The 16,188-nt window shown below is 33.7% G+C and overlaps 1 protein-coding gene across 1 annotated transcript in view; it reads right to left on the bottom strand.

Moving 5' to 3' along the window:
* Nucleotides 1-1,981: 1,981 nt before the first annotated feature.
* Nucleotides 1,982-16,188, bottom strand: part of LOC149802678 (DNA-directed RNA polymerase III subunit RPC5-like) — a 57,777-nt gene continuing 43,570 nt past the window's right edge. The window contains exons 15-18 of the mRNA XM_089952057.1: nucleotides 15,267-15,736; nucleotides 13,009-13,062; nucleotides 11,697-11,822; nucleotides 1,982-9,205 (exon numbers count right to left, since the gene is read on the bottom strand). Coding sequence (XP_089808183.1) covers nucleotides 9,146-9,205; nucleotides 11,697-11,822; nucleotides 13,009-13,062; nucleotides 15,267-15,736 — 710 coding nt within the window. The 3' untranslated portion in view covers nucleotides 1,982-9,145. The remainder of the gene's footprint in view (nucleotides 9,206-11,696; nucleotides 11,823-13,008; nucleotides 13,063-15,266; nucleotides 15,737-16,188) is intronic.

Here is a 16,188-nt window from a genome sequence, read left to right as displayed (position 1 = left end):
CATACATCTTTGATGGTCTGAAGATAGATTTGTTCTTGTTTTGTAACTGATTGAGTCACCCTCAATAAAATCTTTATTATTATTATTATTACTATTATTAAGTTGCTGGCAAACAGACCATACAACCAAGGCACAATTTACTTGGACTATCTTCCTGATTTTGGTTAATTAATTGGCGTAATAATTGTGATCTGAGATCATATGGAAAAATGGGAACCAGTCTAGCAATGGGTGAAGGTATAGGACTCCTGGCACTAATGATATGGCAGAATGTGAACCAGTCTAGAAATGGGTGAGGACATAGGACTCCTGGTACCATCGATATAGAAGAATGGGAAACAGTCTAGAGATGGGTTTAGATATAGGATTCATGGTACTGACATTGTGAAGGAATGGGAACCAGTCTAGCTGGGGAAAGATATAGGATTTGTGATACTAATGATATTGAAGAATGGGAACCAGTCTACAAATGGGTGAAGATATGGACTCGGGTTACAATAGTTACTTCTGGTTCAGTACCCATGTATGTAGTCCCATTATTACCACTCTCAATGTGTTAGTGATACACAAGTTAGATTTAGGCATTCTAGGTATTGATTTAAAGGTACATGTAATTGTTTATTATTTATTTATCATTATAGTGTGGTTGTTTTTGTGTATTTTGGCAACAGTGCATGGTTAGTAATGATCCACTGATGCTGATCCAAAAGTGAAATCTGTAACCCAGTGCACATTGCAATGTTTACAGATGAGTCTCTCAAAGAAATGCGAGAGTTCATCTTTCAGGGTACTTTAGCCTTGCATGTGATTTATTATGAGTTAGACAGAGTGGAAAATTTCAGTACTGCAAAACAAATAAAGAAAGTAAATTGGAAATATAATTGTGATCCAAGTCCAGAACATTTTTGTGTCACTAGATTATTGGCAGAAACCTTATTTTCTGACATGCAGGACCTTGATTTACAAATGCTATTTTATTCTTAGCTTGTGCTTGTTTTAATGGAAAAATGTCATCTAACATCTCGATGATATAAACTCTGCATACCAAGTCTGATCAAAATCGGTTGAAAATAAAGCCTATACATTGTTCACAATCATGTTTTGATGGATGGAGACCTTTGATCAGGTGGTCAAACAAAAGAGGAAGAAAAGGAAACATGAGGTGATCTTGCATCTGTTTATATTTCTTATCCATTTTTGAGAACTGGTATATAAGCTTGTATCAACAAGTTTGATTATCAGCAACATTCACACATGTTAATGAGATGATTTTACATCTGTTGCTAAGAGGTGACTAATAGATGAAACAGAGGCAACCCTTTTGTCATGGATCAGTCCTTCACTGACGTACAAGGTGAAAATGTCTTGGACTTTTTTAAAAGTGTGCAGTTCACATTAAAAATTGGACTATGTGTTTTAAGGCCTGTACCCTTTCATAGCTTTATCACTGTATTTTGTGCTTTTTCTATTCCAAAGTTTACTAGCCATGACAGTGCTGATGTGCTTTAAAACCCTAAATATACATCCGTACACAAATTTTATATTTCCTTCAGTAGCAATGCTCTCAAGATCTAACAGCAACATTGTGACTGGAATCTACTGAGTCTCTGATCAGTATGGAATGGCCTGACAGCAACATTGTGACTGGAACTGAAAATTCTTTTGAGTCTCTCTGATCAGTATAGAAAGGCCTGACAGCAACATTGTGACTGGAACTGAAAATTCTGTTGAGTTGCTCTCATCAGTATGGAAAGGCCTGACAGCAACATTGTGATTGGAATCTACTGAGTCTTTGATCAGTATGGAAAGGCCTGACAGCAACATTGTGACTGGAACTTAATATTCTATTGAGTCTCTCTGATCAGTATAGAAAGGCTACCCTTAATAAGGATAATAGAACCCAATATGAAAATTACTTGTTTTATCCTTACTTTGTGAACATTAGATCAGCAAATTCAAGTAAAACAAGAAAAGACAAAAAGAAACTGTTATATAAATATTTATTTTACCAACAGTTATATCCGTAAGTAAAATGATAATTTAGGCTTGGTATTATGAAACAAATGAAGAAACAAATTGTGCATGATTACAGAACTATAAATCTGGATAAAGTAATGGAGTTTAAGGGCATATACACACATTGCTCACAGTCACACCTGTCCAGAAGACTGAGTGAGCCATAAGACAAGAGAGTGCCAAAGTACATTAAAATCCTCTAATTAATGAAACACTTATAACAAATATGTATCTGTAAGTTGATGCAGAACTTACAATGAACATAAAATATAAAACCTTGCATTCTTCTAATTAAGAATACTATTGAGCATGAATAGCTTATTTTATTAAAATTTTACAAATTGGGTCATGTAAGATTCAAGTTCAAATTTCACAGTAATTATGCTTTATTCCAGAATCTACCAGTCCATCCAAAAACAATAGTCTCACAAAAGGACTTGTGCTCTAATGGGTGAAAAAGAAAATCCAGAAATTCAAGACATATTACTTTTCTTCCTTTGAACCACTGGGTGTTGAAACCATCTCTAGTATTCTTTAGTAATAACAAAACTTTCAAACTGTGGGCATACTGGAAGTCATGTTGCCACCATTTCCAATTTGGGCCAAGTAGACTTCTTTGGAAGTCTATCGGTGAAAACCCCATGTCAATACGGCTATCCATTCAGGGATGGTAGCAACAGCAACAATTTCATGACAACCGTATTTGGATGCATGACTGACACTATTTTCATTTAGGACAAACTAGTTATCACAAGAAGTCTGCAGGTTGAAAACCCCATGTTGATACACTGTGGTTTTGGATGGATTGGAGATACCATTTTCAAAATGGCCATATTGAGGGTCAATTTGTATGATTTTAATTGAGGACCAAATAGAAACCATACAAACTCCTCTGCTGGAAAATACCCATATTAAAATTACTTTCCCTTTAGGAGTAGCAATAAAAAAAATTAAAGATGACCACCATTATATTGTCAAATCAGCACTATCATTTATGACCAAGAAGACATTATAAGAAGTGTTTTGGTGAAAATCCCATGATGATGTGACTTTTCATTATGGAGGAATAACGATGACAAGATATTCAAGATGGCTGCCATGATGGCCATGCTGGATATCAGATTTGCACCATTTCCATTTCGATCTAAGCATACATGGTAAGAAGTGTTTTGATGAAAGCGCAATGTTGATCTGACCAACCATCTAGTAGAAAGTAGCCATAATAAAATTTTCCACATGGCCATTGTAATGGCCATATTGGACGTCAGACTGGCATAATTTTTCATTTACAACCATAAGCAAGTCAGACTGGCATGACTTTCAGTTATGACTAAGTATTTTAGTGACAACCCCATGCTGACATGATCATTCAGAAGAAGTAGTGATATTATTTTCAAGATGGTCAGTGTGAGGCTATATTAGATGTCTGAGAGGCAACATTTTCATTTAGGGCCAACTAAATATCATAAGCAGTCTTCTGGTGATAATCCCATTCCAATGACTTTTTCTTCAGGAGGATTAGTGATTCCATTTTCATGAAGGTTGCCATATTGGACATCAGATTGGTAACATTTTCATTTAGGACTAATCATACATCATAAAAAGTCTTTCTTTAAAACCCCATGTTGATAAGATCATCCACTCAGGAGCAGCAATAACAAGATTTTCTCGATGGACACATCATTTTCATTTAGAACCAACTTGACATTAAGAGAAGTGTTTAAGCAAAAATCCCAGGTCAATAAGATTTCCATCCGGTAGAAGCAGCAGTAACAAGATTGTCAAGATGGCTGCTGTGGTGGTCATACTGGATATCAGACAGGCATAATTTTCATTGAGAGCCATCAAGGCTTCATAAGAAGTCTTCAGTTGAAAACCTCACGGTAATACAACTTTCTTTTTCTGAAGGAGTTGTGATCCTGTGGTGTCAATCAGAGCCATTTTCATTTTGGTCCAACTAGACATCAAAGTACGTCTTTTAGTGAAAACTCCATGCTGATCGTACCATCCATTGTGCAGTAGCAATAACAAGATTTTCAAGATGGCTGTAGCAGTGACCCTATTGAAAATCTGAGTGGCAACATTTTCATTCATGACCAATCAGACCATGGGATGAAAGTGTGTAAAGTTTCATGTTAATCTGTCATGTATTTATGAGAAACAATAATGGACAGAAGGATGAAAGATAAAAGACCAGTACATAAGCTCTCCTTGTCTATGACTAGAACAACAAATGAAATTTGTACTGATAGCCCTATGGAGGGGTCATATAGACTATCACACCATTTGGCTATATGTAACTGTAGTTAGCAAATATGTGTCAGATGTAAAGTTGCATGTGTTGATTCACAAAATGACAATGGTACCCAGTATTCTAAACTGGAAAATAATAAAAATCTATAGGATTTTCAATTATTTTTTTATCTCATCAATTCACTTTTATTTGCAGGGTGCTATTTGTCATGGATTTGTAGTTACTAAAATGAAAGACCCAACCAGAGAAAACACAATGTGAAGAACATAAAACCAAATTTCCTTTTTCTATCTGCCAAAAAAAACCTTTAAAAAATGGTTTAAAAAGGATGCACATCAAAATAAACAGCTTTGAAAGTAACTAGAAGGAGGTCTAATATACACAAATCAGACTGTGCTGGAAATATATATTCGTTCTCCATATCTAGTTTACAAGTTGTAATAGTTAACAGTGTTATACATGAAATGTGTGTGAATCAGCCAAACAAAAATGTAAATGATTTCAGTTTCTAAGTTTTTATTTACTATCACAAACATACTGTTCTAAATAATCTTAATAATTTAAAAAATGCCCTTTTCTTTACATGTCACTTGAGAATCTATGTTAACATTTGAAACAATATTTGAGAAATTATTGTGATTTCCTTTTAAAAGCATTTTCTAGTATTGTTTTAACCATTAACATTTCCTTTTAAAAGTATATTCAAGTACTGTTTCAAGCATTACCAACTGTTGAACAATACACAAGAGTTATAGCAACAATCAGGTCAAGTCATCTACCAAAAAATTTCCGAAGCACTTGTTTCTAGCAAGAGGGAGCTGCAAGAGTTACTAACCAGACATTGTTTTGTTTGCCCAGATCATGAATATTTTCTAGTCTGTGTGGTTTTATTAATACACTATCACACCAAAGTAAAGACATCAGCATATATTTATATAAGCATGTAATTTCTTTTCACAAGATGAATGTCTGTAACGTGCATTTGAAAGAATTCTGTCTCAATTTCCACAAACTTTTATATGAAATGACCCATTTTGGTCAAACCTCCATTCTTGACAGCTACACATAAAATGGAATATTGCTGATCAGCCAAAAGAACGGGAACATTTCTAGGTCATTACCCAAATAAGATTTTCACCAGTCAGCTGCTGTCTCAACATTATGTGCTTTAAAGAGCGTGCACTGTGTGAAAGTTGGTAGGAGTCAGCTGAGACACTTAAAATACCTTTTTTGTATTGGCAGCCATTTTCTTGTGAAAAGTAAGTACTTGCTTTTAGAACTATCTGCTGGCATCTCTCCTTTGGCATAAAAATATATCAATACAGCTTCGGTCTTGAAAATATTGGTGACCTGTGACAACTGTAAAATTGTCTGAACAGATGAAAAATAACACAAATTTTGATTTTCCCTATCTCTAAACGTCTAAGAGGTCTGACTCATAAAGATATGCAATAACTCATTAAAAAAGAATCTTTGTCTATGTGGAAACAAAGCATAAATTACTGCAGTGTCACTGTAAATGCAAACACCAATAATAAAATCAGAGTTAAATGTGAAACTGCAACATAATATGCTCATCAGATTTACATTTACCCATTTCAGTATCAAGCTTACATCAGGCATCTGTGTAAAATAATAAATTATGTTTATTTTGCACATTTTCTAGTATGACAATCAGTACGCAAATTAGGCATAAGTCCATTATAACCGATGCATGCAAAATGTTGGTCAATGCTGAACTTTGGCACTCATTAAGGATACAAAATTCAGAAAGACTGCTATTCTGCATCTATTTGACCCAGGGATGTATGTAGTAATGCTTTACTCAACCTAGCCCATGGTTCCCACGTTTTTTTTTAAAGATAAATTTCTAGGTCATTTCCAGGGTTTTTCCAGGATGATATAAATTTTTCGGGGGCCCCGAGAGGCCGAGTGGTCTAAAGCGCTCACCATTCCGGATTGCTGCCATCTCACCTCTGTCTGTGTGGGTTCGAGTCCAAGGCTCGGCTAGCGTGGGTACATGGGAAAGCCTGCCAGTAGTTCTTGTGGGTCGGTGGTTCTTCCCTGGGTTTTCCAGGGTTCTTCTCCCACCTGTTATACTGGCCGCCATGTATAGCCTATCTTGTGCTGAAAAATGGCGTTAAACCCTAGAACAACAACAACAATTAATTTTTTCAAGGTTCATTAATGGCCATTACTAAATGGAATTAAAGAACATTTTTTATTGTAAAACATCCATTTTCTAAATCTAAAGATGTTTCTCTTTCAAGACTCTCCAAAACATCTAAGTCAGAAAAGATGATCGTGTACAAAACCACAAAATGTATCACATGAAACAAGTTTCATTATATTCCTATCAATTGGCATGTAAAGTCATTTCAATGTACAGAATAAAAATTCTAACATTGTTTTGCTGACCTGCATTATGTTGCCAAGTGGGAACAACATAATGAACATAAATTAGTTTTGTTTCCTTTCAAACCTATAATTCTAAAGAATTATATATATATATATATATATATATATATATATATATATATATATATATATATATATATATATATATATATATATATATTACAGTATATAAAAAACAACAAACGCAAATAATTAAAATCTTGTCCTGTAACGAAAAGAGTTTAACCCTTAATTTATCTGATCCAAAAAAATCCCAAACTAAATTTTTCAAACAACCTAATCTCATTTAAGACGGTCTGGTTAAAAATCCATCATTTAAAAAATATTTTCAAATGGGTTGATTTAAATTTCGACAAAAGACCAAAGTTATATACTGCTGTAAAAACAAGGACTGAATTTTCTGTAAAATCAACTTGTCTACTTGTAATTCATTAAACCAGTCCCCAAACCTGTATTGATACAGGGGCTTGTATTGTTTTTTAATATATAATACAAGGAACGACAACTTCTCATTTCGGCTCAGAGAATGAACAATTTCGACTACAATTTCGGCTTAAAATGAATAGCATTTCTAATCCAGGTTTCCACTGAATATTCCCACCCCATTTTTCATATTTGGACATTTAGGTTGGGGTGTGGGGTCATTGCAATTGCATATCGAAAATTTGGAATTTGCCGCCACCATGCTCAGTGACATATGGTAGTTGCCTCCCAGTGGGCCTAGCAAATTTAATTTTATGTCGACTCATACCTGCATGAAATCTATAGGAAAATGATTTATTTTCTCAGAAATGGCAAGTATTATAAACGTTATGTCTTTAATCTGCTGACAAACTAGACGAAACTATGGCATAGATGAAACCTGACCAAGTACTTGCCATTTGCATTACTAGTCACATGACTTCACAAATCTCAAATGACATCGGAAGTCCAATAGTCATGTGATATCAACAAAAAACTCCTTTTTAATGGTGTTGTACAGAAATTCAAGTACATTAAATGAAAGTCAGATACTTTTGGTAAAAACCAGCAATCTGGCCAGTCTGATTTATCAAGCATAGAGCACATGTCAACAAAACTCCAGAAGTTGTTCTTGGAATATATAAATATGGAGAATTTTGTGTTGTTTCGTTTTTGTATTTTTATTACGACCAGCATACGACTTTCATTTAATTATTTTTTTTAAATTTTCTCTACAACATTTGAAAATGTGGGTTGTCAGATTTGTGTACTCATGTGACTAGCCATGCAAATCACGAGTACCAGGTAACATTTCATCAATGCCATAGTTTTAATTTGTCTTTCAGCAGAATAAAGACATAACGATTTTAATACTCACAATTTCTGAGAAAATAAGTAATTTTCATATCGATTTCATGCATGAATCATTTGATCTAACAATGTTTAAGTTTGCTTGGCCATCCAGTAAGCAGCTACACTTTGACACAAACATGTTGGCATCTTGTGATGCTAGACTGGTTTTCATACCTTCTACATAACGAAAGATATAGATATTGAGCTGAGTTTGAAAATAAAACTCTATTAGACGAATCTAATCCACTGAGTATTTGGATTCACTCAGCATATATGTTTACTGCAAGACCCAAATGATCCATACTGCACCCTCTGAATATTCTGGTTAGAACTCAATAAATTTAACTCACGATCAGTTTAGTTACAACTCAAGTATGTGATTGTTTCAGGCATCAATTGGTGGCGGAAAATTCCTGGGTTTTCCCTCAGACTTTCATGAATATTTGCGAAACTCAAGGATTTTTCACGGTCTGGAAAAAATTATCATTTCTCCAGACTTTTTCCCGGTAGCATGGGAACCCTACTAGCCAATTTTCATTCAGTCAGGACGAGTGGATGAGTGTTTGTCCTGAATCCTACTGCTTCTTTAATACAAAGAAACTGATGTTATTAATATTAGTAAAAGATTCAAGTTTGTTACTATTATTAGTAATAAAAAAGATACACTATATTTCGTTAAAGAGAGAATGGATACCATGTCATAGGCATACAATAATATCTCCATACCAGAAAACTCAGCCCTATGTGCAACATGTCTGTTCAACATTAATTTGCAGTATTATGCAGTGATTATTTTATATCAACATCAGCGACAGTATTATGATAGCTGTAATGGGATAAATATTTCTGACATCATATGGGTTTATCTTGTTGCAACAATATAAACTGTAATTGTTAAAGCAATGAGATGATAATATGTTCATAACTGCATACAATTCATTGATTATCACAATGAATTATTTATTTATTGATTTATTCACTGTATCCACAATAATTACAGTCTTGTCACACAGTTACTGGTATTCCATTTTTACAAAAGTAAACGCATTCAACATAGCTGAATCTTGTAGCAACAATACAACTGGAAGATTGAGACAACAAATAGGTGGGTGTAAAAACTGTAGTCCTAAGTAGCGGTTGATGTTAGGACCAGTCTGAACAACATTTTATGTACCAACTGCCTAATTTGGGCACACAATAGTCCTGGAAAGAAAGAAAGAAAATACAGGTATAGACATTCGAAGTACGAGTTAGTCATAAGTAAATAAATTAAATCTAATTTTATGCATCATACATTCCTATTTTGATATCGTCCAACTGGCTGCATCTTAAATCTATATTGATTCTATAAATATTACTATTAAAAAATATATAAATGTAATGAGAACACGGTCTTACTAACATGGGTATTGTCCCATGCAGCCAAATTTCCCAAGTATAGACTGGGTGGTGTACATAATGTGTGCCCAGTAAATAAATGGAAATAACATTTAATAAATACTGTACAAAAATTTTGAACCACTAGGTTTATCCAAGATGGAGAATCATTGTATATTTAAAATTAAACAAAAGCTATGAATGCTTCAGGGTTCATAAGCCAATGTAACACAACTCTGTAAAATATGGTCAAAACAGTTATCATGAATCTCATATTTAGTTAAGTTATGAAATTTTACAGCATATTTGAAACGAAATCAAAATTAAAACTATGAATGCTAGGGTGTTCACAAACCATTAAAGTACCTATTCTAGGTCCTTCAAGGGAAATCTTTTTTTAAAAAAGGTCAAATTCTTTTATCATCCTTTTAATATAAGAACATGTGAAGATGATGCTTCAAATAAAATTTGGATGAAATGAAAAAAAAAAATGCGGATGCATGTGTTCTTAAGCCATTATATTGACATTTCAGAGAGATATCCAAGGGTCTTAACTCTGTAAAGAATCAAGAAAACCTACTGAGCTGTCTAACATCTTGTTACGGTGTAGCTTTAAAACAAATCTGGAAGTTTCATGATGCCTAATATGTTGTTCATCCAATACATAGCAAAGACGAAGCTTCATAGCAAATAAGATGGAAAAAATGCTCATCCTGGAGCGTCCACAAACCATTCATTTGATTATCCTTAGTCAATCAGGGGCCATAACACTATTACGTGCTGGTAAAATGTGCTGATCATTAAATACATTCGAATCCTTGCCAGGATCAGCTTTACATGAAATTACACCTCATCTTATAAACAACTGAAATTATGCCACATCATTTGATACAAAATCAGGACAAATTACCATCTGAGATGTCTACCTGTAGTTTGGTAAAGTCTTATCCATAATTTTAGTGACCTGTCTGTAGTCCATCCTCCTAATGTGACAGATTGTCTGCCATTAAAAATTGAATAAACCTCACAAAGTACCAAGTGGCTTTCCTCTATCAGCCTGGCCATCTCCATTCCCCCATCCATTCTATACCTAGATTCCCTCATCCTCTATTAGCCTGGCCCTCCCCCTACCCCACTCCATCCATAACAAGGCTCATCTGTTATGGAGTGATCATAAACCCAATTAGTTTATTTTACTTTTCAATAGTTCATTTATAATGTCAGACTCAAGGGCTTGACCTCACCTGTAATTCTAACCTCACCTGTAATTCTACAGATGCCTGAATCTGGTGCAATAAAGCATCTTCAAGTGTTTCAGTGACTGAGTTAAAAACCTAATAAAAGCACACAAACAAAACTCTGGCATACTGTAACTTTGTAAAAATAAAATACAGCCCATACCTAGTAAAAGAGCAAATATTTTATTTCAATGTTCTGTAGAAACTGCTGTGGAATCAAAGCAGGAAAAATTTATGCTAAAAGAAAATCTTTTAAAACATGTTATTAATTAGTACTAGATAAAAACATGACATGTTACTAGAGCCACTGCATACAATATGGCCTGGAAAAACCCTTTAAATGTAATACAGCATGTGAAACAAAATCTAGATTTTTGTTTTATAAAACTGGCAGCCCTCATTATAAATAAAAAAATCCAAGTTCTAAAACTAATTATTTTGGTAAACAATTGGAAAATTGTTAGAATGGCCTGAAAAATGAAGGTTGTCTAACAGGCATATCAAATTTCATTTTCTTCTCTCAAGTGATTTTGTTGAACTGTGCTAACATAGTTCTTGTCAATGAAAGTCCAAGACCACAAAGGTCAACAAGAGTCCCTCAACGGGACTGATGCTCTACTAGGTGAAAAGAACTTCCAAAAATGAAAGATAAGACCATTTCTTACTTTTAACTGCCAAGTGTTGAAACTATATCTGGTATCTTTTGGCAATAAAAGATTTTAAAACTAGCTGCTATGGTACACATAATGGATGTCAGCTTGGCATCATTTTAATTTGGGACAAAGTAGACATAATTGGACGCATTTTGGTAAAAAACCCTAAGTCATAATGATAGTCCATTTAAGGGTAGTAGTGATAACAACATTTTTAAGACAACCATTGTGGCAGCCATATTGGAGGGTGAGATTTGACTCACAAACCTAATTTTGTACTTGTTTGATCCATTTTTTTAAAATGAGTATTTATATGACTGTTTGCTGTCACTACTTTCAATCAAAGTTTAGATACAAGAATGTCTTGGACTGTTAAATTGGCTGCTTAATTCAATCATAACTGATTTAAGTTTTACGGATACTTACTCTAAGTACTGTTTTAACATCATTGTCAGAGGGAGAAGTTCCTAAGCTGCTCTCAACTAATTTAGCAAAAGACTTCTTGTTTACTTTGTGGTTTGATTTCAGGAAGTCAACAAGAATTCCTCTGATCTGAAATTAAACAAGACACAATGGTGATGAACATGATGAAATCAACAAATGCAGCAACAAAAACATCAAAATATAGAATAAATTCCCCATACCTAATGCTGTTGGAAACAGGTTTATAGATGTGAACAGCATAACAAGTTTTGATTAATATTTGATTGAGATTTTATGGACTAATATATATCGTCAGATGCTGACAAAAGTTAGATCAAAGAGAGACCAGTTTTGGGAATTGTCATTGTACATACATTCCCACTTGTCTATACACATCTAATTTATAAAACAGATTGATTATATACCCTCCTTCCTCCAACATTAGCAATGATCACTACTTTCATGTCCATAGTTCTGAGAAATGATTAGCTTGTTTGAAAAACATTCAATTAGTCACTGTTTCTATAAAAATCTAGATTAAACAACTTTTCCAGATTTTTTCATACTCATAAAAGTTGTTTTATTATCATATGATTTCATACAGATCACAAGTGGCTTCTATGAATCTCACACACAAAACCATTAATTTTCCCTGCATGTGTTAAATTTCCGAAAGAACAAGTCTGCACCTAAAAGCATCAATGGTCACAATAAATTGACTTCAATATCAATGATTATAAAGACCTATTTTAATAAGTCAAGTTAAAGTTCTTTCTCTCTCCATCTCTAAATCTGAATTACAAAGACTAAATGAATCATTTCTGTCTAGATAAAACAGATAATGAGAAATCTTAATTGTAGCTAATTAAATGATCTGTAGTTTTTGTAATGCTAAAGGTTTTTACTATCTTACACGTGTATAATTTGATGATTCCAAGGCTCCAACCCTAAGCATGGCTTGTCTTGGGGAACAGATTTTCATAACAAAAAGGAAATTAAAAGACAATTTTTTAAGATCTGTGAAAAACAGATATTGAAAGCTATTTCATGTGATGTTGTAAAGCAGTAAAACTTATAGAGGTAAATTCCGTATTTGAAAAAATGGCATCCTGATTTAAATTTATTTACAAAATCCAACAATGTGTCCAAATTAAAGACTATAGCATTAATATTCATGTACTGTACATTGGTTGTTTGGGTATTTTTCACAATATTCCAACAATGTAACAGCATAATGGCTATGTTGCATTCGTGTCAAATGGTCTATGAATCATAGTACATTATGTCACATTTCAATGTAGATTATTATACTTACGTTATCAAGATCACCACCAGTTTTGGATAGTACATAAACATGTTCTGTCTGCCACTGAAATGTATGGGAAAAAATGATTCAACTTACATGCTTATTTCACAAATTATTTTTTTATGAGTGTTCAAATTTAGATGATAATATCAAATCAAGGCAGTGACTTGAATCACAAATAAGAATAATTTACAATGTCACCAAAATTAATTGAATTAAATACACAAAAACTCATACTTGCATTTCTGATCTCTCATCACATCATGTGCTAGCAGGTCAGGGTCAATGTTGTTTGACTACTGATTATTCCTAACAAACTATATTGCCCAGATCTGTCAGCACTTTAAGCAACAGCAGATCTGGGCCTACATAGTTTGCAGCGGGATCTGACTTGCTTGCAAACACATGATTATTGATGATTATCTTCTATTTAAATGATCACTATACAAAATAAATCCACTCTGTGGATACTGTGATTAGGGTTTTGAAGAAATCACTATTTTGTTAGAAGTGATCATTATTGACAAGGGTAAAACCTTGCTTTTACTAGGAAGCCAGCAGTCTATAACAAAAATTGATACTAACTGTGTGTGTGTGTGTGTGTGTGATTTGGATTTTTAATGCAGCTTTAACATTTTTTTAGTCACATCACTATGATGTCTGCAGTGTGGCAGTTTATAGTGATGTCTAGCATTAAGGCATAATGCCACCGACATGTGGCATCATGTCCCACCCAGTCACATTATAACATCATGTCTGTTTTATTAGGTGTAAGACTAATAACCAATCAAACTAGAAATGTGTCCATATGAGATGGATGATCCCATCATTCGAGTCAAAACAGGAACCATAACTCTAACATTTTGTTAAAATAGTGATAAGTCGAGCTTGGTACCACAAAAAATCTTGTGCATGGGTAATTCTGAATGTACCATAGTATACTGCAATTGTATTAGGGAAAAACAATTCAATGTTCTGGGGCAGGGCCCTGACACTTTTTGAAAAATTAATTTCCATCTGTCATTAGCTGGAGAAAAAAAATATGAACTTAAGATAAAAGAAAAAGTATTCAGATTAATAGAAATTCACACCCACCCCTGAAAATTAAATGGCAAGCAACTTATAGCAGATGAATTTGTTTTATATATGTTGATCTTTGTATGAGTTGCAATCTAAAAGCAGCAAATAAAGTGGGATGATCAAGCCTACACTATAGCTGATAATGTGAAAGACATCATGCTGACGTTTGAGACAGAAAACAAGTGTGCTTCTGAAAATCATAGGATGATTTGCAGCCTTGCAAAGGAATACATATACTTAACAATTCACAGACACTAGTAAACAATTAAATGTGACATGGGGATTCTTTAACATTTTATTTTTTAATCCAAATTTTTCTGAAAGTTGGATATGGTCCGAATATGTTTCACAACATTCTATTTGGCCACCATGTTGGCATATGTGACACGTGTCAAACATGTGATTGAAGGATCATTAATTACATTTATATTTGTAATATTCACCATTAATTTTGACAGATACAACAATTTTGAGAAAAAGATAATTTACTAAACTAGTTTGTCATGAATAATGAAAACATGCTATTAATATTATTAAAGTTGTAACAAGATTGTTTAGGGAATTTCAGTACATTCCTTACTGAAGAAAACTAATGATGTACTGGTACAGTGAAATAGTACAGTGCTACATACCACCGAAAACATATTGTGGTAAACCGGCATTTTGGTAATACTGTGTACCTCTGGTGACAAGCGAACTTGACCTAGATCTCAATCCACATACATTTAGTTCTGAATTCATGAAGTTCTTAAAAATTTATTGAGCAAAAATGAAACTGAAAATGAAACTCAACATGGGTGATTTTAATGCAAAAACCTCATACCAATTTGGTTTAAATCCGTCAAGTCAATCAAATGTGAAAATAAATCTGATCCAAACGAAGGAAAAAGGGAAAATTAAACTTCTGATGTTTTCAATGTAAAGCCTAACACCAAATCTTTTTTGTTTCCATGTAGTCCTTCAAATGGTTGCTGAAGTAAAATAAAAGTCAACAGTATGATATGGGACGTGATGTGTTGTGACATGACAAGCGGATGTGATGTGGTGTGATATAACTGGTGGGACATGATGTGGTGGGATCATAAAAACATCAAATAACAAGGACTGGAAGACACTTAAAAAGAATACAATATGCATTTGCATACTTTAAAAAAACTCTTTCTAAGCATTTTGTTTTTCAAACTTACCTGAGCATTCAAAATAATACCTCCTACTGCTATCACAGCCTCCTCTAGGAGCTTTTCTGACACTCCAGACCCAAGAATGTGTCCAGGTGGACAAGTTGACAGCTTGACTGTAAACAATCTCTTCAATTCACTTATGGACAGCACATATCTGCTGTACAACTTCTCCTGAACAAATTTTAATAACTCTGTCTTTAACTCATGTGACACTGAATTCAGTGTACTCATTCCTTCGGCTGACAGTTCCATGGTGGGACCATTGGATATATGGTTAACTTCCATGTTCTCTATGTTATTGTCCCCATCTATAAGGATGGGTTCAATATCTAATGATTCCTGTTTAGGCAGTTCAATTTCAACATCACTATGATCAGAAATAGAGCGTCCACTCAGAGTTCGTTTCCTTGAAGACCTGGAAGAACTTCTCCGACGCCTTCTTGGTTTATCTCCTGCTGCCTCCACTGCAGCCTGATCTGTACAGCCAAAAGAAAGTCGATAAATTTCTAATTTTAATTACAATCACCATATACTTTACTATGAAGAGTTGTGGCACAAGGCTCATATTTATAACATTACCCATTTATGATTTACTGTTCCATTTTTAAGCATTTAAAAATATTACTTCAGAAAAGTCAAGCATTTTTTCTGTAATTTAAGAAATAGTCTAGTTATTTACAATTATAATTCCTCAATAGCAATCAATACATACCTACCAGCAAGAATTTCATTCAGAAAGTTTTATTTCATTCCTCTGATAACTGATCATTTGAATATTTTTTTTTGTTTGTAATCAAAATATGCATGTTTTATTTCTGAGCCCACACAATTCTCTAGTTGAAAAAACTGATAATTTTAAGTCTTGATTTATGCTTAAATGCTGCTAAATTCAAACTAGGAAAGGTGATCACAAGACAGGGTGATTTTC

Source organism: Sinohyriopsis cumingii, chromosome 3, assembly GCF_028554795.1.
Source record: "Sinohyriopsis cumingii isolate HCF-2022 chromosome 3, ASM2855479v2, whole genome shotgun sequence".
Lineage (NCBI taxonomy): Eukaryota > Metazoa > Mollusca > Bivalvia > Unionida > Unionidae > Sinohyriopsis > Sinohyriopsis cumingii.
The sequence above is the reverse complement of the archived record's forward strand: the minus strand, read 5'-3'. Positions and strand labels throughout refer to the sequence as shown.